The 21,898-nt window shown below is 46.4% G+C and overlaps 3 protein-coding genes across 3 annotated transcripts; 2 read left to right on the top strand and 1 right to left on the bottom strand.

The window, feature by feature from the left end:
* Positions 1-2,405: 2,405 nt before the first annotated feature.
* Positions 2,406-5,143, top strand: MYCFIDRAFT_52192 (uncharacterized protein). Its single transcript, XM_007927669.1, has one exon. The coding sequence runs from the start codon at positions 2,745-2,747 to the stop codon at positions 4,890-4,892; it is 2,148 nt and encodes a 715-aa protein (XP_007925860.1). The 5' UTR covers positions 2,406-2,744; the 3' UTR covers positions 4,893-5,143.
* Positions 5,144-5,583: 440 nt separating this feature from the next.
* On the top strand, positions 5,584-6,684 carry MYCFIDRAFT_188491 (uncharacterized protein; the record flags this gene model as incomplete). The annotated part of the gene is made up of 3 exons (XM_007928512.1): positions 5,584-6,042; positions 6,106-6,417; positions 6,481-6,684. The coding sequence occupies 3 exons, from the start codon at positions 5,584-5,586 to the stop codon at positions 6,682-6,684; spliced, it is 975 nt and encodes a 324-aa protein (XP_007926703.1).
* A 12,022-nt stretch (positions 6,685-18,706) lies between these two features.
* On the bottom strand, positions 18,707-19,922 carry MYCFIDRAFT_211360 (uncharacterized protein). Its single transcript, XM_007928511.1, has one exon. The coding sequence runs from the start codon at positions 19,815-19,817 to the stop codon at positions 19,284-19,286; it is 534 nt and encodes a 177-aa protein (XP_007926702.1). The 5' UTR covers positions 19,818-19,922; the 3' UTR covers positions 18,707-19,283.
* Positions 19,923-21,898: the final 1,976 nt, after the last annotated feature.

The raw sequence follows: 21,898 nt of genomic DNA, 5'->3' as shown, positions 1-21,898 counted from the left end.
GCTGTTAGCGTATTATGCTATTGGTGCATTGTAGGATCTTCTTTTTAACTATCTCTTCTTAGTGTAATCTTCTCTTCGGTACGTGTATTCGGTATATACTTTCGGTACGTGCTTTCGGCGTGCTTTCGACGACCTTCCGTATATACGTATACGTGTGCGTATACGAGACATATAGAGATAGTAGTAGTGCTGCTATTGTAGTTGCAGTGAAGTTAGAGCGGCACGTAACCTTTCTTTTTGATTTCTACTAATTAGATCGCGCGCTAAGATTTGTATAGGGAGCCTTTTTACTAATTAAACCCTCGCGATACGCACCTATAAGCAGGTACTATATGCTCCTTCTAAGCACGAGTCTAATTGTTATTTCGCGCTCGCGTAAGGCTAAAACAGACACCTTCTACAACACTCGTCGCAAGCTCCTCGGTTGCTCTAGGTGCCTGTTTTTTAGCCTCCCGCTTCGCTAGAATTAAAGCTAAATAGCTCGTTTAGCTATTTCTACTTCGACTATAAATTAAATGCGTATTAGGTTAGCCTGTTTAAATATACGGCGACGGTCTAATTCGAGGATAAGCTCCTATCTAAGCTTTAGGCGTATTTCCGAGATCTATATAGAATTAGTCTTAGTAGGAAGGTCGTCCTCGAGGGTCTTTAAATAGGCCTCGAATAAGCGAGCCGATTAATTAGTCTTTTATTTAGCTCGAAGATATAGGTCCTAAGTATATTATTGCCTTAGTATAGGGTTTCTAAGGGTGTCTAGTATAATAGTTTTATAGGTTTGCTACTAAATAGCGGTCTAATTATCGAGGGAATTAAAATAGTTATCCTAGGTACGTTTTAGGTCGCTATTAATATACTATATAGCGTAGACAACTAATAAATAGTTATCTAGAAGAGCCCTTAGTATATTCTGTTAGTTAAGCTTATAATCGCGTATATAATTATTATACTACTTACGACTAGAGCTGTTAAACACAGTACAGTCCTTAAGCTTAGCATCCTTCTTTTAGGCTAATAGTAAAGAAGGTCCTACTATTAGTTTAGTAGCGGTTGTTAGGGCTTCCTAAAGGCGACGGAGCTCGAGGAGGTTATCCTTTAGCTACTATTCTTAACGTAGGGCAGTAAGCCTGTTTTAAGTAGCTTCTTAAAGTCTCCCTACTAGTTAGGGCCTAAAGGCTAGTTAGCTATATCGTCGATTAACAATATTATTAAGAATGTCGTTAATAGGCAATTCTAGATTATTATCCGGAATTATAGGCTCTTTATTAATAGGCTCTATACTACTAGTATTATTATTGCTAGTACTGCTAGCGGCGCCGCGGTTGTTGTTACTTCGTAATAAGCCGGCTATTATAAGGGGTAACACTAATAATGTATTATAGCCCCTTATAGTAAAGATATAGCGGAACTAGTCGATATCGGTCTAGTACGATTAACTCGGTATAATAGGCTATATAGAAGGCCTTACTTAATAATTAGTACGGTTGTTTTAATAGAATAGTACGTATAGGTCCCGTTCTTTAGGCGTAATATAGTTAGATTAACGGTTTTCGGGGCTATACCGCTAAAAGCTTAAAATAAGGACTATCTAGCTACTACCCTTAAAGGGCGGATCGAATACTATATAAGAAGGGTTATATTAGTAGGTAGATAGGGTAGTAGTAGATATAAGTAGTATTCGATAAAGAGCTAGGAGGAGAGGGAGGAAGGCGGGCAAGTTAGCCTATTACTAAGCGCTAAGCCCTGCCTAAGGCATTAAGACCCTAGCTTTACTCGAGCCTAGTTATATACTAATTACGTATAATCTCTTTAGTCCTAATAGAATATAAAAGTAGTAATCGCTAATATTCTTATTTAGTCTCGAAATAGAGATAGATAACTATTACGATATATAGGTATACGATAGTAGTAGTAGCTAACCTAATTTACCTCTAGATATTAATTATACCTACGACGTCGATATTTTTAATAGGTAATAATTCTATTACTTAGCGCTATAGGGAAAGTCGATCTATATAGGCTATTACTACTAGGTATAAGTATTACCTTACTAGTAGTATCTAGTATAGCCCGGCCTAGGTATAGCGTTTTAGTTATAGTATTAACTATAGTATTAATTTAACTAGGTAGTGTTAATTATAGTATTAATTGAAGCCTATTTAATTTCAATTAACGCTTAGTCTAACCGTTTGATGCTGCCTAGGGGACGCGATCTGCTAGTAAGATCGATCTGACACGTGGAACTGAGTTCGGTTGACTTTTGCCGCATCCCACCCCACCCCCGAGCCCCAGCGGCGGTGCTCCGCTCCGCTCCGCTCCGCTCCCGTCCTTATCGCCTACGCAATCGCAGAGGCAATTTGCGCCGTTCTTCTCGCGACACCATGCCATCCCACTGTTTTGGATTCTTGTAGTTGTAGCACACCATATCATCGCCGTCCTCCTCCCCCTCTTCTCCCTCCCCCTCTCTGTGTATCTCCGTCGAAGCATCGCTACACATCCCACACCACATCCACATCGACATCGACATCGCACGCGTACCCGCACCCGGACGCCGTGCCCGCCGGCAGTGTAACGCGAAGGCACAATCACAATCACAGCCTTTGCTGCCCAGCCCAGCCCAGCCCAGCTCGTGCCAAGCCAAGCTGGAGGAAAGCAAGGACTGGCACTCAGAGAGCAGCCGCTCGTCTGATGCAGAATTCGCCGGCCGCGACGACGGCGCACCTCTGCCGGCCATTCGCAGTAGCATTATGCGGCCACTGCGCCACCTGAATCCTCTGCGTCTGTTCCACCATCCGTCCTTCTCCTACCAACAACTCCCCTCGTTATCTGTCGACAGTCTCAACGCCATCCAGCGGGATTGGTCGCAGAATGGCATCCCCTGGCGCGACGGAACGAGACGAAAATGTCGCCTGGGTCGATTGTCGCTCACGAAGAGCATCGTGCTGGCCGTCGTAGGCCTACTCGTGATAGCGCTAATAGGAGGCGGACGCTACCATCATCGCAGAGCGAAACTACGAAAAGAGAAGGATAAGCCGGTGCCATACTATTGGATGCATTATAATCGACTGAATGGAGTGTACAATGGAATACGGACACTGGTCTCATATGCACAATGGCAGCCAGAGAACGGGTACAACAAGACAGAGCCGACCACTTCCATCAGTCAGGAAAGTGTGCACAACAGCGCTCCGCCCATGGAGCCTTTCAGCTTCAGCCCATACCCAGACTACACCTCGCAACACTATTTGTCGCAGCATCAACCCGTGCATACGTGCTACCTGCATGAAGCCGAGAAAATAGTGGTGCCCGACGTCCATGCCTACCCTGGCATCCCACAACACATGTCTGAGCCATTCTATGGAGACTATAAGCTGCTTGGACTGAAGGACGAGCTTTGCTTCGAGCGATTTGGCCGATATGGTCCTTACGGATATGGCTACAATGAGACACATGCTGGCCTGGGACCGGGTATTGTGTCGGAACATGCTGGTAGTGAAAAGGCTTTCGCCAAGATGGGCTTCGTGAGCTATGACAACAGCACAGACTGGGGATCTGCTCAGCAAAGGTGCGCAGAGAAAAACAAGGCTCGCTTTGCAGAAGACCAGACGAGTGGAAAGAAGCGTGTGCCGCGCCAGGCATACGTGCTGCGAAGCTGGACAGGATTCGAGTACGGCACACATCAGATCTATGCCCTTCGTGCTATGATTGCTGAGCTGGCGCTTAAGTCGGGCGCTGAGTATGATGTGCACCTTCTCGTCCATGTCAAGAACAACAGCAATCCAATCTGGGCGGACAAAGCTGTCTACCAGCAGACTCTACAAGACAACGTGCCTCGCGAGTTCTGGAACATCACCACTCTGTGGTCCGAGAAGCAGATGGAGCTGTACTACCCGGACCCCTTCCCGGACAACTTTGCCAACATGGCAGGAAGCAAGCTGCATGGTGTATACAGAAGCGCACACTTCGCGCTACAATGGTTTGCCCAGCAGCATCCCCAATATGACCACTTCTGGAACTGGGAAATGGACATTCGATACTCTGGTCACTACTACGACTTCAACGACAAGATTGGTGAGTGGGCCAAAATGCAGCCTCGAAAGGGCATGTGGGAGCGAGCGCGACGCTTCTACATTCCCAAATATCACGGCTCTTGGCAGAACTTCACCAACTTCGTCGAGCAGGAAACCGCCACCACCGACACGGAGAAAAACAATGTTGAGCAGAGTGGACCTGTTCCGATTTGGGGCCCTGTACAAGACTTCAAGAACATGGGCATGCTCGAACCACGGCCTGAAGTCCTACCTCCCACCACCTATGAAGCAGACAACTATGAATGGGGAGTCGGCGAGGACGCAGACCTCCTCACTTTCAATCCGATCTTCGACCCTTCTCTGACGAACTGGGTGTTCAGCTGGGATATTTCGGGCTACAACCGCACATTCCCACCGCCTCCACGAAGAGCCGCTATCATTACTGCTGCTCGCCTTTCGAAACGCCTCCTTGATATAATGCATAAGGAAGTCTGGTTGATGAAGCACACCATGTTCCCTGAGATGTGGCCACCGACTGTCGCAATGCACCATGGATTGAAAGCAGTCTACGTGCCTCACCCCGTCTTCTTCGATCGAGATTGGGATCTAGCATACATGAACCAAGTCTTCAACTATCCAACCAATACCTGGGACTCACCATTCGGGTGGGGTGAACACAACCTTCTTGGAAGCTCATTCTACTACAACTCCGGGTTTTCTGGCGCGCTGTGGCGAAGATGGCTCGGGCAATGGGAGAACGGCGAAGGTGGGAAGAGGCTGGAAGAGGAGGGCACGGGCAGAATGTGTTTGAGAGGAATCTTGCACCACCCAATCAAACACGAAAAAGGGCCTGAAGACGCATGACGCTGAATTGTTGTGCTTTGTACATCTCTGGCTTTCTTGGATACCTGGATACCACATCATGCATATTGATGGCGAGGCGTTGTGAGGCATGGTAGCATTGTTTGGCGCACTGCAGGGTCAGTGAACCCCGTCTTGGAAAGGAATTAGGAGACAAGAGTCATGTACATACGATGGCGGGTTTCGAGGAGTGTTCGTGCGCTATCGCCTGAACTCGCGAGCACAGATAGAAGACGATGAATAGACACTCGAACACAAAACACGTTCTGATGTACCGGCCTTCGAAGCAACTTCAGTCCAGGATGAAGGACACCAAGAAGCAACGCTATGACATGGGAGTGAAAGCAGCAGATTCGGCACGCGTGCATGGTACGAAGCAGAGACTGAGAAGCACCTTCTGAACGCAAGAACTTGTTAGTCAGGCCCAAGGATCATCATCTAGGCACCTCCAGATCAGGAAATATGCTAACCTCGCGTCGTACTTGAAGGATGCAGAGATCCACCTTCATGTCTCTCATCCTTCCTAAAGCCGGATCGGAAGATTTCTGACAATTGACATTGAAGACGAAGATATGGAAACGAACAGCGGCATTGATAGACATGCCAAGATTGAAGACGGAATGACATGTAAGGCGAGTTTGGGTCTTTCGATTTCTGAAGCTGCTGAAACGTAAGGTAGCAACTACACACAATCATGTCTTCCATCACCAACCATGCAGCCTTCCTCATGGAACGGAAAGGCTACCCCTTCAAAGTCGATTCCGCTCCGATTCCTACTGTGCAAGCCTACGAGGTCCTCATCCGTGCACGCGCCGTAGCGATCAATCCCTGCGACGCCATAATCCAATCCGCAGGCGTAATCCAAGAAAACTTCCCAGGAATCATCGGATGCGATTTAGCAGGCGAAGCAGTCTCAGTTGGCTCTGACATCAAGAAATTCAAAGCCGGCGATCAAGTCATCGCAGCAGTCGAATCAGGAGCCTTCCAAGAATACTGCGCAGCAGATGTAGGCATGGTAGCAAAGTTGCCTGCAAACATTCCGTATGAGAAGGGTGTCGTGTTGCCCGCATGTTTGGGCACGGCTGCTACGGCACTTTTCCATCCTCGGGAGATGGGATTGGAGTATCCATCTCTCGAAGCAGGGAAGAAGAACGTGAAAGTGGTGCTGGTATGGGGAGGAGCTTCAGTGGTGGGATCCTGCGCGATTCAGATGTAGAAAGCCGCGGGATTTGAAGTTGCAGCTACAGCTTCTGAACATAATCACAACTACTTGAAGGAGGAGGTTGGGGTTGATGGTGGAGTGTTTGATTACAAGAGGGAGGATGTTGTTGGGGTGATTTTGGAAGGGTTAAAGAAGTCTGGGAAGCACTTCGCAGGCGTGTTCTGTGCGGTCATTGATGTTCCGACTTTGACCAAGTGTGCGAAGATCGCGGACGTGCTCGGCAAAGATGAGAAGAGTCGGGTTGTTGGGACTGTGGTGCCTCCGAATCTGCCTTGGATTCCGAATGCTGAGGATTTGCCGAAGGGTGTCAGGATGACTTTCTGTCGATTCACTGCGGATTTGTTGCCGCATTCGAAACTGAGATTGCAGTTCGGTTGGGGAGATGAGTGGGAGCCAAACGATGTCGGAGAGAAGGTCTGGGGTGAATGGGTCACTCCCGCACTGGAGAGGGGTCTACTAAAGTGCAAGCCTGAGCCAAAGATTGTTGGAGATGGGCTCGAGAAGATTCAGCATGCCGTGGACATCATGAGCAAAGGCGTGTCTGCCACGAAGCTGGTAGTCACCGTTCCGTGATGTTTCTCGCGAACATCGAAGGACGCAGTCAGAGTTCGATAATCGTATGCCATTCCCCTTGAGGAGCAAGACTGACCTGCATCTCGAAGCATTCCCAAGCCTGCAAAGATCTTCATCGTGATGGAAGGCTGAAGTGATCGCTGCGCATGCCGAGATACCCCAAGCACTTGTGCTGCGAGATTGAACATCATTCTCCACCCTCAAGTCTGGGCGATCAAGGTCCCCATATTACAAATTTGAACTTGAAACACAGGGTCCTGTGGCTTGGACCGTGCACACGCGGCACCCTATTTAGCGACTTCTCGCTTCTTCCGTAGACACTCAATCAACCATCGAACATACACTTCAAGTGGTTATGAGCCCTCGACTGCTACCGCAGACCTGATCAAGACTAAACACCCTCCTGCGCAAAGCAGGGGGTGCGAACAAGACCCGACCGACAATTGAACAGCCAAGATGGCCGTTTCCGACTCGACCGCGACTGTCGCGACTGGCGGCATTCGCAAATTGACACCTACCAACTATCCCCTCTGGAGCGTCGACATTAAGGCCCTTCTGCGCAAGAAGAAGCATGGTCCAACCTGCTTCAAGAAGAACCCTAAACTGGCGCCTGACTGGTACAAGAATCTCAACCAACAAGCCGCCAATCTGGCTGTTGCGATACCATTCAACGACCCTCGACCTGGTTCGGAGCCAGCAACTAGCAAGAGCTGGGCCTTCTGAACCGACTGAACCTGAACCGACTGAACCTGAACCGACTGAACCTGAACCGACTGAACCTGATACGACTGAACCTGACACGACTGAACCACGACTGAACGGCTGCTTTAAGCACCCACCTGCAAGAAGCAGGGGGTGTCGTGGCTACTGACTGAACCGCAATCAACACTTAAACCTGCTGGATGCAGGGGGTGCGGCGGATTGACTGACTGAATGGCCATCTAAGGGCAAGATGCCTGGGCTACTGACTGACTGAACAACCAATGAAGGGCATAATGCCTGGGTTGCTGATTGACTGAACAACCAATGAAGGGCATAATGCCTGGGTTGCTGATTAACTGACTGAACAACCAATGAAGGGCATAATGCCTGGGTTGCTGACTGAATTGACTGAACAACCAATGAAGGGCAAGAAGCCTGGGTTGCTGACTGAACTGAATGGCCATTGTAAGGGCAAGAAGCCTGGGCTATTGACTGACTAAATGGCCATTGTAAGGGCAAGAAGCCTGGGCTATTGACTGATACCTCTTTGTTTGATTTAAGCGACTTTGTACTCACCTACGTGCCTTGCATGTGCACGAGGGGGTGACTTGAAACACAGGGTCCTGTGGCTTGGACCGTGCACACGCGGCACCCTATTTAGCGACTTCTCGCTTCTTCCGTAGACACTCAATCAACCATCGAACATACACTTCAAGTTTTGATAGGAATGCTAATTGCAGCTCAGTCTCCCTTTCCGTGCAGAATTCTCCAGCAATGCTTGTCATGGTCGTCCTTGTTGTAGAGAAAGTAAAGGATAGCTACCAGAAGTTTGAGAATGCCTTGGATATATGTCGAATGAGGGATCGACCACACGTTGGATCTTGCGGTCGCCAGTGAACGAGAACGACAGACGAAGATGACCTGGCACCGGAAACCCTTTTCAACTAAAGGGCACTTTGCTCTCCCAGCATCATGTTGATGGGAAACGATGAATAAGGCATGGACAAGCATTATGACTATGAGCGTATCACTTTGCAACAATATCATCTTGGCCTCAGGCTGAGATCTTTCCATGACCATGTCAAAATTTGCTGAGTCAGGACACTTTCCATCAACCACGTTGGCTTGGCGTTGCTGACAAGGAGGACTGGCATACGGCGGACCTGACCTCGCTTCCCGGCTATCTGTGCCTTCAGTCGTCGCTCGCAGAATACTGACTGGAAATTGGGGCGCTTGGGGGACGCAAACTGGCGGAGGTCTGGAACGAGCTAGACACCCCAAAGCAAGGCCCAGACCTACCTCCTTTTAGGCGCCCCGCTTGTAGGCTGCTTGGACCTGCTAACTCGTGTTTCTTCCTTCCGTGTCAATGAGTGCTTACAATATATAGACACTATACTATATCTATGTTAGCGGTCTAAGCGAAGCCTACAGCGGAGCGCCTGAAACCAAACCGGGCGTCTCCTATATAATTGCCCGCATTAGATTTAGATATTTTCCTCTATAGTATTACAACTATTTTCTAGAGAGACAAACCTAGAAAAAGGGTCCTGCGCCTTAATAAGAAGATAATATATTCCTATACAAAGCATCCGCTAATACGAGAACTATAGTGTTAATCTTCTATATACTAAGGCTAGTTATCTATATAAAGTCGAATAAAATACTAGATTTTAGCGGCTCCGAGGCTAGGAGGCTACGATACCTAATGCCTACCTATATCGAAGATAAGGAGGCCCTTCTATAAGCTTATCTCTCGGCCCTCTAGATATATAGCTTTTAGGCTATACCTATTATTCCTAGTTTGTTAGCCTCGAGGGCAAATACTAAGACTTTTGTCGCAATTTAGTCTAGCTTAGAAGGTCTCCTATAGTAGTAGTATACAGGCTCGATATAGACTATATAGTTAAGGCTCTTATATACCTTCTTCTAAGCGATCTCTAAGTGCTATATAGACTATAAAGTCGTATTACTATCGAGTTATAGCCTTCGAGGGCAAACAGCTATATTCTATAGGCTGTTTAGCCCGGTTTGTTCTTAGGCTTATAGGAGAAGAATTAGTTAGGTACCGTTAAAATATCGTAAAAGTCTAGTTAAAGCTTAATAAAAGTTTCCGTAACGTAAATCTTTATCCCGTAAGCCTAAATAGAGGTAGGCCTAGGCCCCTAAGCGATAACTAGCACTACTCCTATAGGGCGCGAAGGGCTAGTCTTAATATAAATAAGTAAGTACGAGGCTCGTAAAAAAACCTACTACTATAGGGAAAAACAAGCTAAGGACCTGTCTATAGAAATAGGGAAAACAAAGACCTCTATAGTAGTGTATGTTTTCCGTACTAGAGCTATCTCTACTTAGACTAGTAACAAAGGGTTGTTAGTATAGCTACGTATCTATATAACAACTTAGCTACTATAAGCTACTATAGAAATAAGCTCCCGCTGTTATAGGCTAAGACTATTCATATGCCTAAGACATATGAAAGCCGGCTCGGGCCGTCCCGCCGAGCCGCGGCAAACCTCCGATGTATTTAGTCGCGCCCTCTCTTGCGCTCTTCTTAGATTCTACGTCGACGTCTTAAATATTAACGTCTCTAATATTGTTCGCCCGTTATACTACATCGACCGTTTAAAACATCTAACGCGTTATAACAACGCTAACTAGCTTACGATAAGCAGAACTAGAGCGCTATAATAGCACCGACAACTAACAAACAGAGCGCTATAACGAGCGCCGAACAACGTGCATTATCGCAGTTATAGTACAGCGCAAGGCTGCCTATTCTTAAGCGATTACGGCGCGTAGTAGAACCGACAGTAGGTCTAGCGACCTCGAAGAAACGGAGATAAGTATCTCAGACTTTTATACACCTTAGTCTCTTAGATAGAAGACATATCCGACACCGTAGAAAGACTTACTAACACCTCGGCCTCGAGTAACGTATTAGTTTATAACCGATATAGCGCGCGAGTATAGCGCCCGCGTTAGCCTATCGCGGCACTCGATCCTTCTAGAATAGCTGTTTAGTAACCGACGCGACTTACAAACACTCGACACGTAGTCGAATAACTAGTACGAATAGAAAGAGTAAGAAATTGTAGGCAAGCTACCTAGCATCGACGAGAATGCCGAACTTAGTCCTCGCTTTAATCTTATAGAACTAAGTCGCGCGGAAGACATTACGGAAGTGGACAAGACCTATTAGATTAACGTGCCGCTTCTAGACGAAGAGACGGATAATAGCTCTACGGAAAAGGAAGTCCGTATAGTATATATTAAGTACGACGACTTGTAGAACATAACAGCCGAAGACTTAAAGAAGTAGTTTAATACTAAGTCGTACGTAGAGGCACTACACGCCCTACTTTACATTATTAGCTACGACTTTAAGCGATCCCTTCTATAGACCTAGGCTCTAGATAAAGCTAATATACTTAATTAGAAGAAGATTAAGAACCTCTAGAACCTGTACGACGCCATAATAAATGCGCACCGGAAGCAGGATTAGAAACTCTAGACTAAAGACAAGTTAAGTTAAGAGTTAAAGAAGAAATTGTCGAAGTACTAATAATACGTTAAGGAGTATAAAGCATAGCTTACTAAAGCTAAGCAGAAGGCAGAAGGAGCATTTAGCTAAGAAGACCTTAACGCGCTTAATGCGGCTTACGCGAAAGAGATTAAGGACTTAAAGGTCTAGTTAGAAGAAGCTCGCCGTAGCCGTACCGATACGCGCGGAATACTAGATAAGGATCGCTTAGCCTCTTCGTTGTCGATAGAGCGCCGCCGCTAGTAGCGCGATAGTGAGAAGCCTAACAATAAGAACCTAGATAACAAGAAGTCGGATAACAAGAAGTTAGATAGTAAGAAGAAGAAGACAGATAAGAAGAAGAAAGCTATTGTGCTTTCTAACGATAACCCGTCTTCCTCCGACGACTCTTTAGACAGTTTAGACTCTAGTAACGAGTCGGACGATGAAGCTAAGTCCTCTAACAGCGATTCCGACTCCGGGTTAGAAGCTTACAAGAAGCATAAGAAAGCAGATAAGGGCTTGGTTTATTACGACAAGACCCTTAAGTTAAGCTCGAAGTCGTATAGCAGTAGGAAGGATATTAGTGTCGACAAGTTCTCTAATAATAGCAAGATTACTTACGAGCAATAGGAGTTGTAGGTAGAGAATAAACTCGATGCTATAACCTTCCGAGACAAGGACTCCTGCTTACGCTATATACACAACTTAACTAGAGGAAAGGTCTAGATTGCCTTAAAGATACGCGTCCCTTCGAAGCTTAAGAAGGAAGCTATTAAACTATTTCCCTCTATCGCTAGCATAATAAAGTTCTTACGCATTAACTACGGTATTACGAATAAGGATAGTAAAGTATATAATAGCTTCTTTACTTTAAAGTAGTAGGACAACGAGCGCTTCTCGACCTTCTATACTAAATATTAGATAGATCGTGCCTATATCGATATAAAGGAGAAGACAGAGATCCCTCTCTTTATCGCTAAGCTTAACGAAGCATACGCCGACAAGTTCATTACCGGCGATGTTCTAAAGAAGCTCCGTAAGATTATTAAGAAGTGCTAGGTCTTAGAATAGTAGTTCGACTAGTATAAGGAAACCTATAAGAAGCTAGCAACCCGTATACCGAACGCAGCTAACCCGAAGAACTCTACGGCCGCTACTGCTAGTGCGAGCGCTAGAGCCGCTACTAGTACCGCAGTTACTACTAATAGCAAGAAGCCGTTCGACTCTCGTCCTAGCAAGTATAAGGACTTGCCCGCCCTTACAAAGGACTATCGCGTCGCCTTAATAAAGGATAGCAAGTGCTTAAAGTGCTAAGAGAAGGGTTATATAAAGAACAGCTCGGACTGCCCTCTAAAGGATTATACAATACCGAAGATGCCCGCCGCGGCTGCTAGTACTATTACCGAAGTAGAGGCGGGAAATGCGCAGTCCGCTACTTAAGCGCAACAAGTAGTAGACTTAAAGAGGAAACGATATCTGTACTATCCGTATTACTAGCATTATCTGCTATAGTGTAAGAACCTATAGATCCGTTAGAACTCCCTAAAATTGGAGACTATATAGTAATACAAGGCAAGGCATAAGGCATAGATATAGAAACACATTTAGACGATAGATTAAATACAGAATACGTTAACTCCTTATTTGCGTATAAGAATAACCTCCTAATAAAACGCCTCTAGCACCTAATAGTAGTAAGTCTAGCCGATAGAAGCACCTTATCGTTCCTTATTACCTATATAGCTAAGTTCGAATTCGAACTTCGTAGGTATAAGGAATTGTTACGATGCTAGGTAGCCGACATCGACTACGACATTACGCTTAGACGAACATAGCATAACAAGCACTAACTAACGAAGAAATACGAGGAAGGAGTAGTTATCCTTCGAGATCCGAGATATAACGATTACTTCGTAGGCAAGCGTCTATTAGTAGGATTAAGCATCCCGATAAAGCGAAAAGCGCTTCCTACGAAGTTAATAGGTAATTATTAAGAACCTAGCCCTATATAGATAGGCATTAAAGCACCGCCTAAGATTGAGGAAGTTAGACTAAGAGCATTTAGCATATATGCGCGCTAGAAGGGCGCGATTGTCGATACGATCTATATTAATTCGGTTGAGACACATATAACGAAAACCCCGGTAGACCCGTTTACGGCCTACTCGTTGTTAGTACACTCTATAACCGCAAGACCTATACGAAGTAAGAACGCCGCGTTCGTATACGCTATATACGTATACACTTTAGTAGCGAAGACAGTCGACAACGCGAAAGCCGGTAAGATGTTTATATACGCTATAACAGCCGCCGATAAGGAGCAGTTTATAAAGGGAAAAGATAAGAATCAAGACCCTAAGCAGTATCTGCTAGAAGTCTATTATCGGTAGGAACATATATTCTCTCGTTATACCGCTAACGAACTGCTACTACTACGACCGGGTATTAATTACGAAATTAAGATCCGATAAGGACTTCTTCCTCCTAAGAAACGACCTTATAATATGTCCGTAAGTAAAAACGAAGTTGTAAAGAAGTAGGTAGATAAGCAACTCGAAAAAGGTAACATCTAACGAAGTAACTCCCTAGCGGCCTCTCTAGTACTAATTGTACGGAAGCCTAGTAGTAGCCTTCGTATCTATATTGACTATCGAGCGCTAAACGAGATTACTATTAAATCTCGGTACCCGATCCCGCTAGTATAGGAGACTTTAAACAGGATCTCTAGCAAGAAATAGTTTACTAAACTTAATATAATCGCAGCTTTCAACCGAATACGAATCGCATAAGGAGATAAGTAGAAGACCGCCTTTACAACCCGCTATAGACAGTTCGAGTATATAGTTATACCTTTTAGTCTTTGTAACGCTCCTAGAACTTTCTAGTCCTATATTAACGACTCCTTGCGTGAATTCTTAGACGACTTCGTATCTGCTTATCTCGATAACCTGCTTATCTTTAGCGACACGTATAAGGAACATATAGAACATGTTTAGAAAGTTCTAGAAAAGCTTAGTGCCGCCGGCTTGCAACTCGACATTAATAAGTACGAATTCTACGTCTATAAGACTAAGTACCTAGGACTAATTATCGGTGCTAACGGTATCAAGATAGACAAAGAAAAGGTAACTGCCGTATAAGACTAGTAAGAACCTCGCAACGTTAAGGATATTTAGTCCTTCCTAGGATTCGCTAACTTCTATAGGAGATTTATTCGAAACTTCTTAAAGATCGTAGCGCCCCTAGTAAGACTTACTCGTACTAAAGACCTATCCGTTACTTAGGAATAGAATGATGTATGTAGAGAGGCCTTTAAAGGGCTTAAGAAAGCGTTTATAGAGGCACCGACATTAGTACACTTCAATCTAGGAAAGGAGACTATTCTTAAGACCGATGCATCGGACTATGTTACGGTAGCCGTACTCTTATAACGAGGAGATAACGGCCTGCTTAGGCCTATAGCATTCCTTTTATATAAGATGTCTCCGGCCGAGTGTAATTACGACATCTACAATAAGGAACTAATAGCTATTATAAGAGCATTCGAGGAGTAGAGACCCGAGCTAATAGCTAGCGAATATAATAATGATTTAGAAGAAGACAAACCGACATTAGTCTACTCCGATTATAAGAACCTTAAGTACTTTATAACTACTAAGGAACTGAATAGGCGTTAAGCCCGCTAGGCAGAATTCCTCTCGCAATTCAATTTTAAGGTAATCTACCGACTAGGCGTATAAGGGACTAAGCCCGATGCACTTACTCGACGCTCGCAAGACCTCCCGTAAGGAAATAACGATCCGCGAGTACTAGCACAACGATAGACTATCCTTAGTCCCGATAAGATCCTATATATGTCCTCTAGCATTATTACGAACACCGAAGAACTAGTCGAAGATTAGAGAACACTAGAAGATAATATTCGAGCGCTTTACGCTAAAGACCTAGAAGTACTCGAAGCGGTAACCTAATTGTCTTTATCTAAGCTATGTCCGTACCTCCGAAGACATAAGATTAGACTCTAAGATGCTACCGAGGTAGGAGGCTTGATATACGTTAAGAATCGCTACAATAAGTACTGCTTGTTCCTTCTAGCTAGCGAGGAGAATAAGGTCCGTACTCGAGTTATCTAGATAGTATATAAAGCACCCTCTATAGGACATCCTAGGCGTGCGAAGACACTTAACCTGTTAATAAGAGACTATATCTAGCTAGGAATGTCTAGTTCCGTTCGGAGATTCCTCCGTAACTGTTATATATATCGACGAGCTAAACCCGACACTATATAGTACTATAGACTCCTTTAACCTATGCTAATTCCTTTTAAATTGTAGGATAATGTTGCTATAGACTTTGTAGTAGAACTACTACCGTTATAGAGCAGGCTCGACAAGCAAACGTATAAGAATATACTAATAGTAACGAATCGACTAGGAAAACGGAAGTACGTAATACCGGTATTATCGATAGAAGCTAAATATATTGCGTACGTCTACTTGCGGTATATTTACTGCTATTATAGACTGCTATTGTTAATCACTTCCGATCGAGGTTCTTAGTAGATTTCGGCATTCTAGAGAAGACTCTACTAACTTCTAGGCATCGAGAGAACTATGTCCTTAGCCTTCTACCCGGAAACTAATAGACAGAGCGAAAACACTAATAAGTTAGTAGAACAGTACTTAAGAGCGTATGTGAACTATATGTAGGATAACTAGGTTAACTAGGTCCCTATAGCTGAGTTTGCACTTAACGACTATGTCTCGGAAACAATAGGAGTCTCTCCGTTCTATATAGAGACCGGACGCAACCTAAGATCGACTACTGCTAATTTTACGAAACCTATGCGGCTTATGCCTGCTAAGCAACGCATTAACGCACTCAAAGCTAATAAATTCGCTAAGCAAATAGAATCCCTTAAGGAGTAGGTCCGCGAGAATATATAACTCGCGCAAGCTACGTATACCGATAATACGAACGCGCATTAGCAACCTATACTAGAATACTACGTCGGCGACAAAGTGTTTATTAATACTAAGAACTAGAAGATAGAGCGACTAGCGAAGAAGCTCGATAACAAATAGGCCGGCCTATATGCAATCTTAGAGGTCTTGCTAGCTAATACTTACAGACTCGACTTTAGCGAGAGCGCCTATATTAGTCTCGCGAATGCCTTCTATTCCGACCTCCTTCGCCCGGCCGCGACTAATCCTATACCTAACTAGAATGCGCCTCTACTGCCGCTAATTATTGTTACCCGCGACGATAAAGAAGAGGAACACTTTAAAGTAGAAGAAATTATAGATAGCGAGATACGCTTACCGCGTAGAAGAGCACCGAGGGGTAGTAAGAAAGAGCGACTTTAGTACAAAGTAAAGTAGGTTAGATATAGTTATAATAAGGCAACTTAGGCGCCCGCTAGCGATATTCTAGGCACTACCGCCGCCTCTATCGCAGACTTCTACTACAACAACCCTACGAAGTATAAACCGGTCGGCTTCCTTCCTCCTAGGGGTTAGATCCCGAATAAGAACGCGCGTAGATTGCAGCTACTAAGACTAGGGCTAGAGCAACTACAGCAGGCCGAAGTGATTTTAATATTATCTTCTACTTAGCCTATTGCTACGACGCCGCAGCGAAGCACTCGCCTTAAAGGGCTAATAGCAAGCTCTACGACAGCCCTCGTAACTATTCCGCTACTGCTAGTAACTACGGATAGTAAAAGTATAGGGCCTATAGCTCTACTCGTAGAGGCTTAGAGTTAAGTAATAGCACCTTAGGAAAAAAGAACCTTAGCTTAGGCGCTAGCTTCTAAACAGGTAACCGTTAATAGAAGCGCTAATAACGATAAGCGTTATTGCACCGGCCGTTCCGATAACGGTAACACTACTACTAAAGTCAATAATAAAGCTAATGCGGCTAAGACTAATACTAATAGTTCCTAGGTGCCGCGGAGCGCTAATCTCGCTAGTCCTATAGCGGTATAGCGACTAAAAGAAGGATTATAGAAGGATAAATAGACATAGAAGACGCAAGGACATTGTCTACGGAGCGACGATTTAAAGGGGGGGGTAGTGTTACAGGCTAAGACTATTTACATGCCTAAGACACATAAAAGCCGGCTCGGGCCGTCCCGCCGAGCCGCGGCAAACCTCCGATATATTTAGTCGCGCCCTCTCTCGCGCTCTTCTTAGATTCTACGTCGACGTCTTAAATATTAACGTCTCTAATATTATTCGCCTGTTATACCCGCATAGACTATATAATACCCTTTGTTACTAGTCTAATCCGTTTCTATCGGGATTTAGTAAGCGTATATAGATAAAGCGCCTCGAATTTTTTTTCGAAGAAAGAATACGTAATATCTAGACCGAAATTCGAAAATCCGCTATAGTAGCGACCTAGATAAATACTTTATATATACTAATTACTATTTTTTATTCCTTAAACGATAGCCCTAGTTTAGGAAAATTAAGTATAATCTAAAAACCGAATACGCTCGGCTATATAGAAGGCTACTCTATACTACGACGATAAGGATACGTACTATTTAGACTATAATTCGAAAAGTACTACTAGGCGGGCCTAGATAATTACATACACACACACACACACACATATACTAAAATACTACCTACCTATACACCCTCAAATAATCCTATCTCTAGTCTAGTCTCGAGATAGGTGCTAGAGGCAGGTAAGGAAGAAGGTGCCCTTCGAAGAGGAAAAGCCTCATACCGTAAGCTGCTTACGCCTCCTTGTTATAGATGCTGGTCGTTTGTCCGAGATAGGTATCTGCTAGTTGTGCACTGGACGAACTATGCGGCTTAGTAGCTGGGAATTTGTTGGTATCAAGAGTCCTAGAAGAATGGGTGGCGCGACTCGCGAGGTCAAAAATCGCTGCCAAAAATGAGGCCGGTTGGTACGCGGAATCATGCTTCTGACTTGTAGGCGTCGGAGATGGGTCGTGTAGTAGTCACGCCACGCCCGCTGTCGTTTTTATCCGCGACAAGACAAGCAACGGCAGTCTTGTGTATGGGCGGACCTTCAGCAGAGAGCCAAGGTAGTATTGTTTGATTTTTACTTCCAACCAGGAGTGACATTGCAAATGCTGAGATGGCTGGGACATCCTCGTCTTTTGCACTAGAGATATGGCCAAAGGAAAAGTTATGGACACAGCCCTCGTTCTGCAAGTAGTCGTCGCGTCTCGTCGAGGCCTCGTCGGGAAGAGGGCATCCAAAAGCCAAAGGGCAAAAGACTCTCTCGATCTACGCAGCATCACTGTCTCGAATTGATGTAGACTCGCGATATAGAGCAACCCCCGGCATAAGACAGTCTTGTATGTCGTACTGATGTGCGACAGAGGAGTGCTATATCCATGAACAGGATAGCACGGGTTCCTGCAGGTATAACTGAAACTCGAAGTGAAAAGCAAGAATATCGACGGATGCGTGTATGAAGGTGCCTATTAATAGCGCCTATTGATCGCGATCTTACATATCGGTGCATGCATTCCCCGCCATTGGGATCCTCGCCACTTCCCCGAGCCCCAGCTACCCGCCCGAGCCCCAGTAGATATACCAATATAGAATCGGCCTGAATGAGATTACGTGCTGTTTCCACCTATTACATATTATATCCATTCTTAGTTGGTGGCGCGGAGCGCGTTACCTAGGAAGTCGCGCCTACACTACCAGTACTAGCAGCAACAACAACAACAATAGTCGCTTATACAGCCAACAGGACGGCTACTTTACTACTAGGTGCTGCAACAACAGCACCATTAGTTCACTTAGCAGCAGTATTATATGCAGCAGCAGGCTAGTTAGCAAATAAGGGACCAATATAAGCTAGTATATATAGCATCACGTAGTTACAAGGCTGCAGGTCGTAATCCGCTTAGACCTGAGTAGATAGCAACCAACAATACCTTTAAATTTGCTATACCACTGATTTGCTAACAAACTTTGGCTTTATGGCTAGCAGCAGTATAGAAGTGGTTGCCCGGTCGGTGGTGGTTGCGGGGATCCGGAAATCGCTTCCCCACGCGATTTTGTTAGGAACAGCGGATTCCATAATCCACTGTATTGCTGGGGCTCGGGCGGGTAGCTGGGGCTCGGGGAAGTGGCGAGGCATTGGGATTGGCCAACGCTGGCAGAATGTACCTATGCTTGCATAGAATAGCATTCACCGCACCGCCCGTTCCTGAGACAATTTTGGAGTCCGACCTAATTCGAGATGAGGAGCTGTAGGTTTTCCAACAACGGGTGCGCCCATGTGTCTCCGGCGCGCTGAAACTCTGTCGCTGCGATGGTCTGCAGTCTTGGAAATCGGTTCGACAGGACTTGACGGTGTTCGCTCGTGCAGTATGCGGTTACAGACACATGCTTTGCCATAAGGTGGTTTCATTGTTGTACGTTGACAATAGCAGGCACCTGAGCTTGTATTGATTAGCCAGTGTCCAGACATGATTTTGCTGAAAATGGCTCCATTCGGCAACGCAAGCTGAGATGATGACGCTGCCTGTCCTTCTCCGGACACGGATGAGGCGGTGCCCGTGTGTAGCGTGTGAGGCTTTGGAGTAGCCGTCATGAGCAAGCGATTCTTGTCGGTATGTGTCTGCGAAGCAATTTGCTCGTGCTGGGCATGAATACTGGTCGAATGGACACTTCATTCGTTGATTCGATCCGTGCCTCGCGCGCGACAGCGCTCGCGTATCTGCCGGGCTCCTTTTGATCGTTTTGCGAGTCAGGTGGCCAGTGCAGGTGTGAAAGGATCTCATCGAGTCTTTTATTAACGCGTCAGTGCCGCTGGATGCCCAGGCACAAGCCCGTGGACGACAGATAACAAGTGTTGGTATATCGTTCCGCCTCGTCCCAAGGTCGGGAAAGATGCTGGTCGACGACATGCTGGTGCCGGTCGCACATGGGATCGTTGCGAGGCCCAAATAGCGTAATTCGCAAGGATCATCTCAGATGCTCTGCTGAATCATCACATGGCAGTGGCAGTCCGAGGCTAAGCATCCTTGTCCCGCCTGTTGTGTTGGTTCCGCCCCGCCAGTGACTGATCTTGGCCAGTTCCGAGTGCTTGGAAAGGAAGACCGCGTACTGTCCGCGTAGATAGTATGAGCACACGCCGGCTAAGCCTGGCCTCAGAGCAGTAGCAAGCTATTGTTGCTATGAAATCTGCATTCGGCCGCCTGTACTCAACCTTCTTCTGCCGCGATCGCAGTCCCTATCGCCGTTGTAGGATGTGTGATTCCTTTGGCATACCGCGAAGGCTGCTCCAAACCGACGTGTGGATCCCGAGCAATAGTACTGTTGCATACAGCGTCCCACAGCGCAAATGCCCGGCTATCGACCAGCCGCGCTGGGTATAAGTATTTAGCGAGCATTTCCCTGAGCACTGACCAATCCTCGATGTACTGCTCTAACTGCAGTCTCTTCAGAATGCGCATATGCTGGCTCTCGCAATGACCGGTGGTGAAGCATATGGTCAAAAGCGCCCAGAAACCGACTTCCTCATAGACTGTCCCAACAAGTGCATCCGACTGCAGCTGCAGCGCTTCGTCATAGACATCCTGCGATACATCACGTCCAACTGATCCCATGGCTAGACGGAGAAATGCACAGAGGGCAAGCGCCGCGAGTCGGATATGTGAACATGCTTGGCGCACGAGAAAGTCTTCCTTGATCGTTCTTGTCGCGCAGTAAGAGGCCGCTAAGATGCTGTCGAGGTTCCAGTCGACGAGTTCTTGCTGGGTCTCGTCAACTCGTGGTATAAAAGCAGGATCGTGAAGGGTGACCGTCGATAATCTGCTCACTATGTGCATGAGACCCGGTAGGACCAGTCTCTGTGCTCTAAGCTCCTCGAATCCAGTGGGCAGTGTGCTGGGTAGCGTAGTGGCTTCTGGCGCGGCCTGCGCTCCCGGTCTCACAAAGACTGGCCTCTTCGATGCAAATAATGCCAGGTCATGACCGGCGCCCAAGACAATATTCTTGAAGGCCGACGGCAGAGTGGATTGATCTCCGACACCTCCTCGCATATTATTGACGATGGCATTCAATCCGCCCATGTGAGTGTCGTACGTGGTCACGCTACTGTATTCCTGCACAATAGTGTCAGCATGTGTCGTAGTTTTGACTTCTGGTGTGGCTTAAGCCACACTCACAAGCTCCCAGGCGCCCACTAACGCAATGCTCGCAATAACGGCGTCCCCGATTCCACGGATCGCGTTTGCCCGAGCGACGGCGTCGTTGATGCTTTCGAGCGCCGTGTGCTTCAGCTGGCACAGGAGTGGTATGGGGATAGACTGCGCCCTAGCCGCGATGGCATGACTAGCTGAAACAAGCATTATAGCGTTGAAGAGGCACGTGTCTGCCAGTGCCGTAGACCATAGCTCCGCTCGCATAGCTGCACGACCATGCGGTTCAAGCCCAGTGACGTTTTCTGGTAGGAAGTACCTTTCGAAGTATTCGACAATGTGTGGGATCTTGGAGTGCCATTTCGTGATGGGATATGGCCGGTATGCTGCGTGGATGTCGCCTGTGCTCAATGAAGTGTTCAACGGCCGAGACGGACTCCGGGACCTTGGCGGATTGGGCGTATCGCTTTCTGCTCCAGAAGTTGACGATGTCGTTCGTCCACGATCGCTGCCATCTGCTGTCGACGAAGAACCGCCATCATCCGGTTTCGCTGCTGGACTTCTTTTCTCGGCCAACTTCCGAGCGATGGTGCGTTTTCTCGCAGCAGCGCTGGCTTTGGCAGCTTGCACACGAACGGCGCGCCTGATCTCGCTGCTGACGCCTGATGAAGTGCCGGCTTCGAAGGGCACAAAGGCGACAGTTGTCGGTCCACGAGGTATCGGGTCGTCTCGCTCCACACCAGGCGAAGGCAGCGGACTATTCGATACGGACCTCGACGTCGCCTCTCGTCGATCCCGTGGACGCTGCATAGAGCGCTTGCGATGTAGATGTGTCCTGGTGGTCG

Source organism: Pseudocercospora fijiensis, assembly GCF_000340215.1.
Source record: "Pseudocercospora fijiensis CIRAD86 unplaced genomic scaffold MYCFIscaffold_4, whole genome shotgun sequence".
Lineage (NCBI taxonomy): Eukaryota > Fungi > Ascomycota > Dothideomycetes > Mycosphaerellales > Mycosphaerellaceae > Pseudocercospora > Pseudocercospora fijiensis.
This window is presented reverse-complemented; position numbering and strand designations above follow the sequence as displayed.

Excerpts from the sequence above, each read along its gene's own strand:
- MYCFIDRAFT_211360 (XM_007928511.1), bottom strand. The coding sequence starts at position 19,817 with ATGTCGTCGACCAGCATCTTTCCCGACCTTGGGACGAGGCGGAACGAT.
- MYCFIDRAFT_52192 (XM_007927669.1), top strand. The coding sequence starts at position 2,745 with ATGCGGCCACTGCGCCACCTGAATCCTCTGCGTCTGTTCCACCATCCG.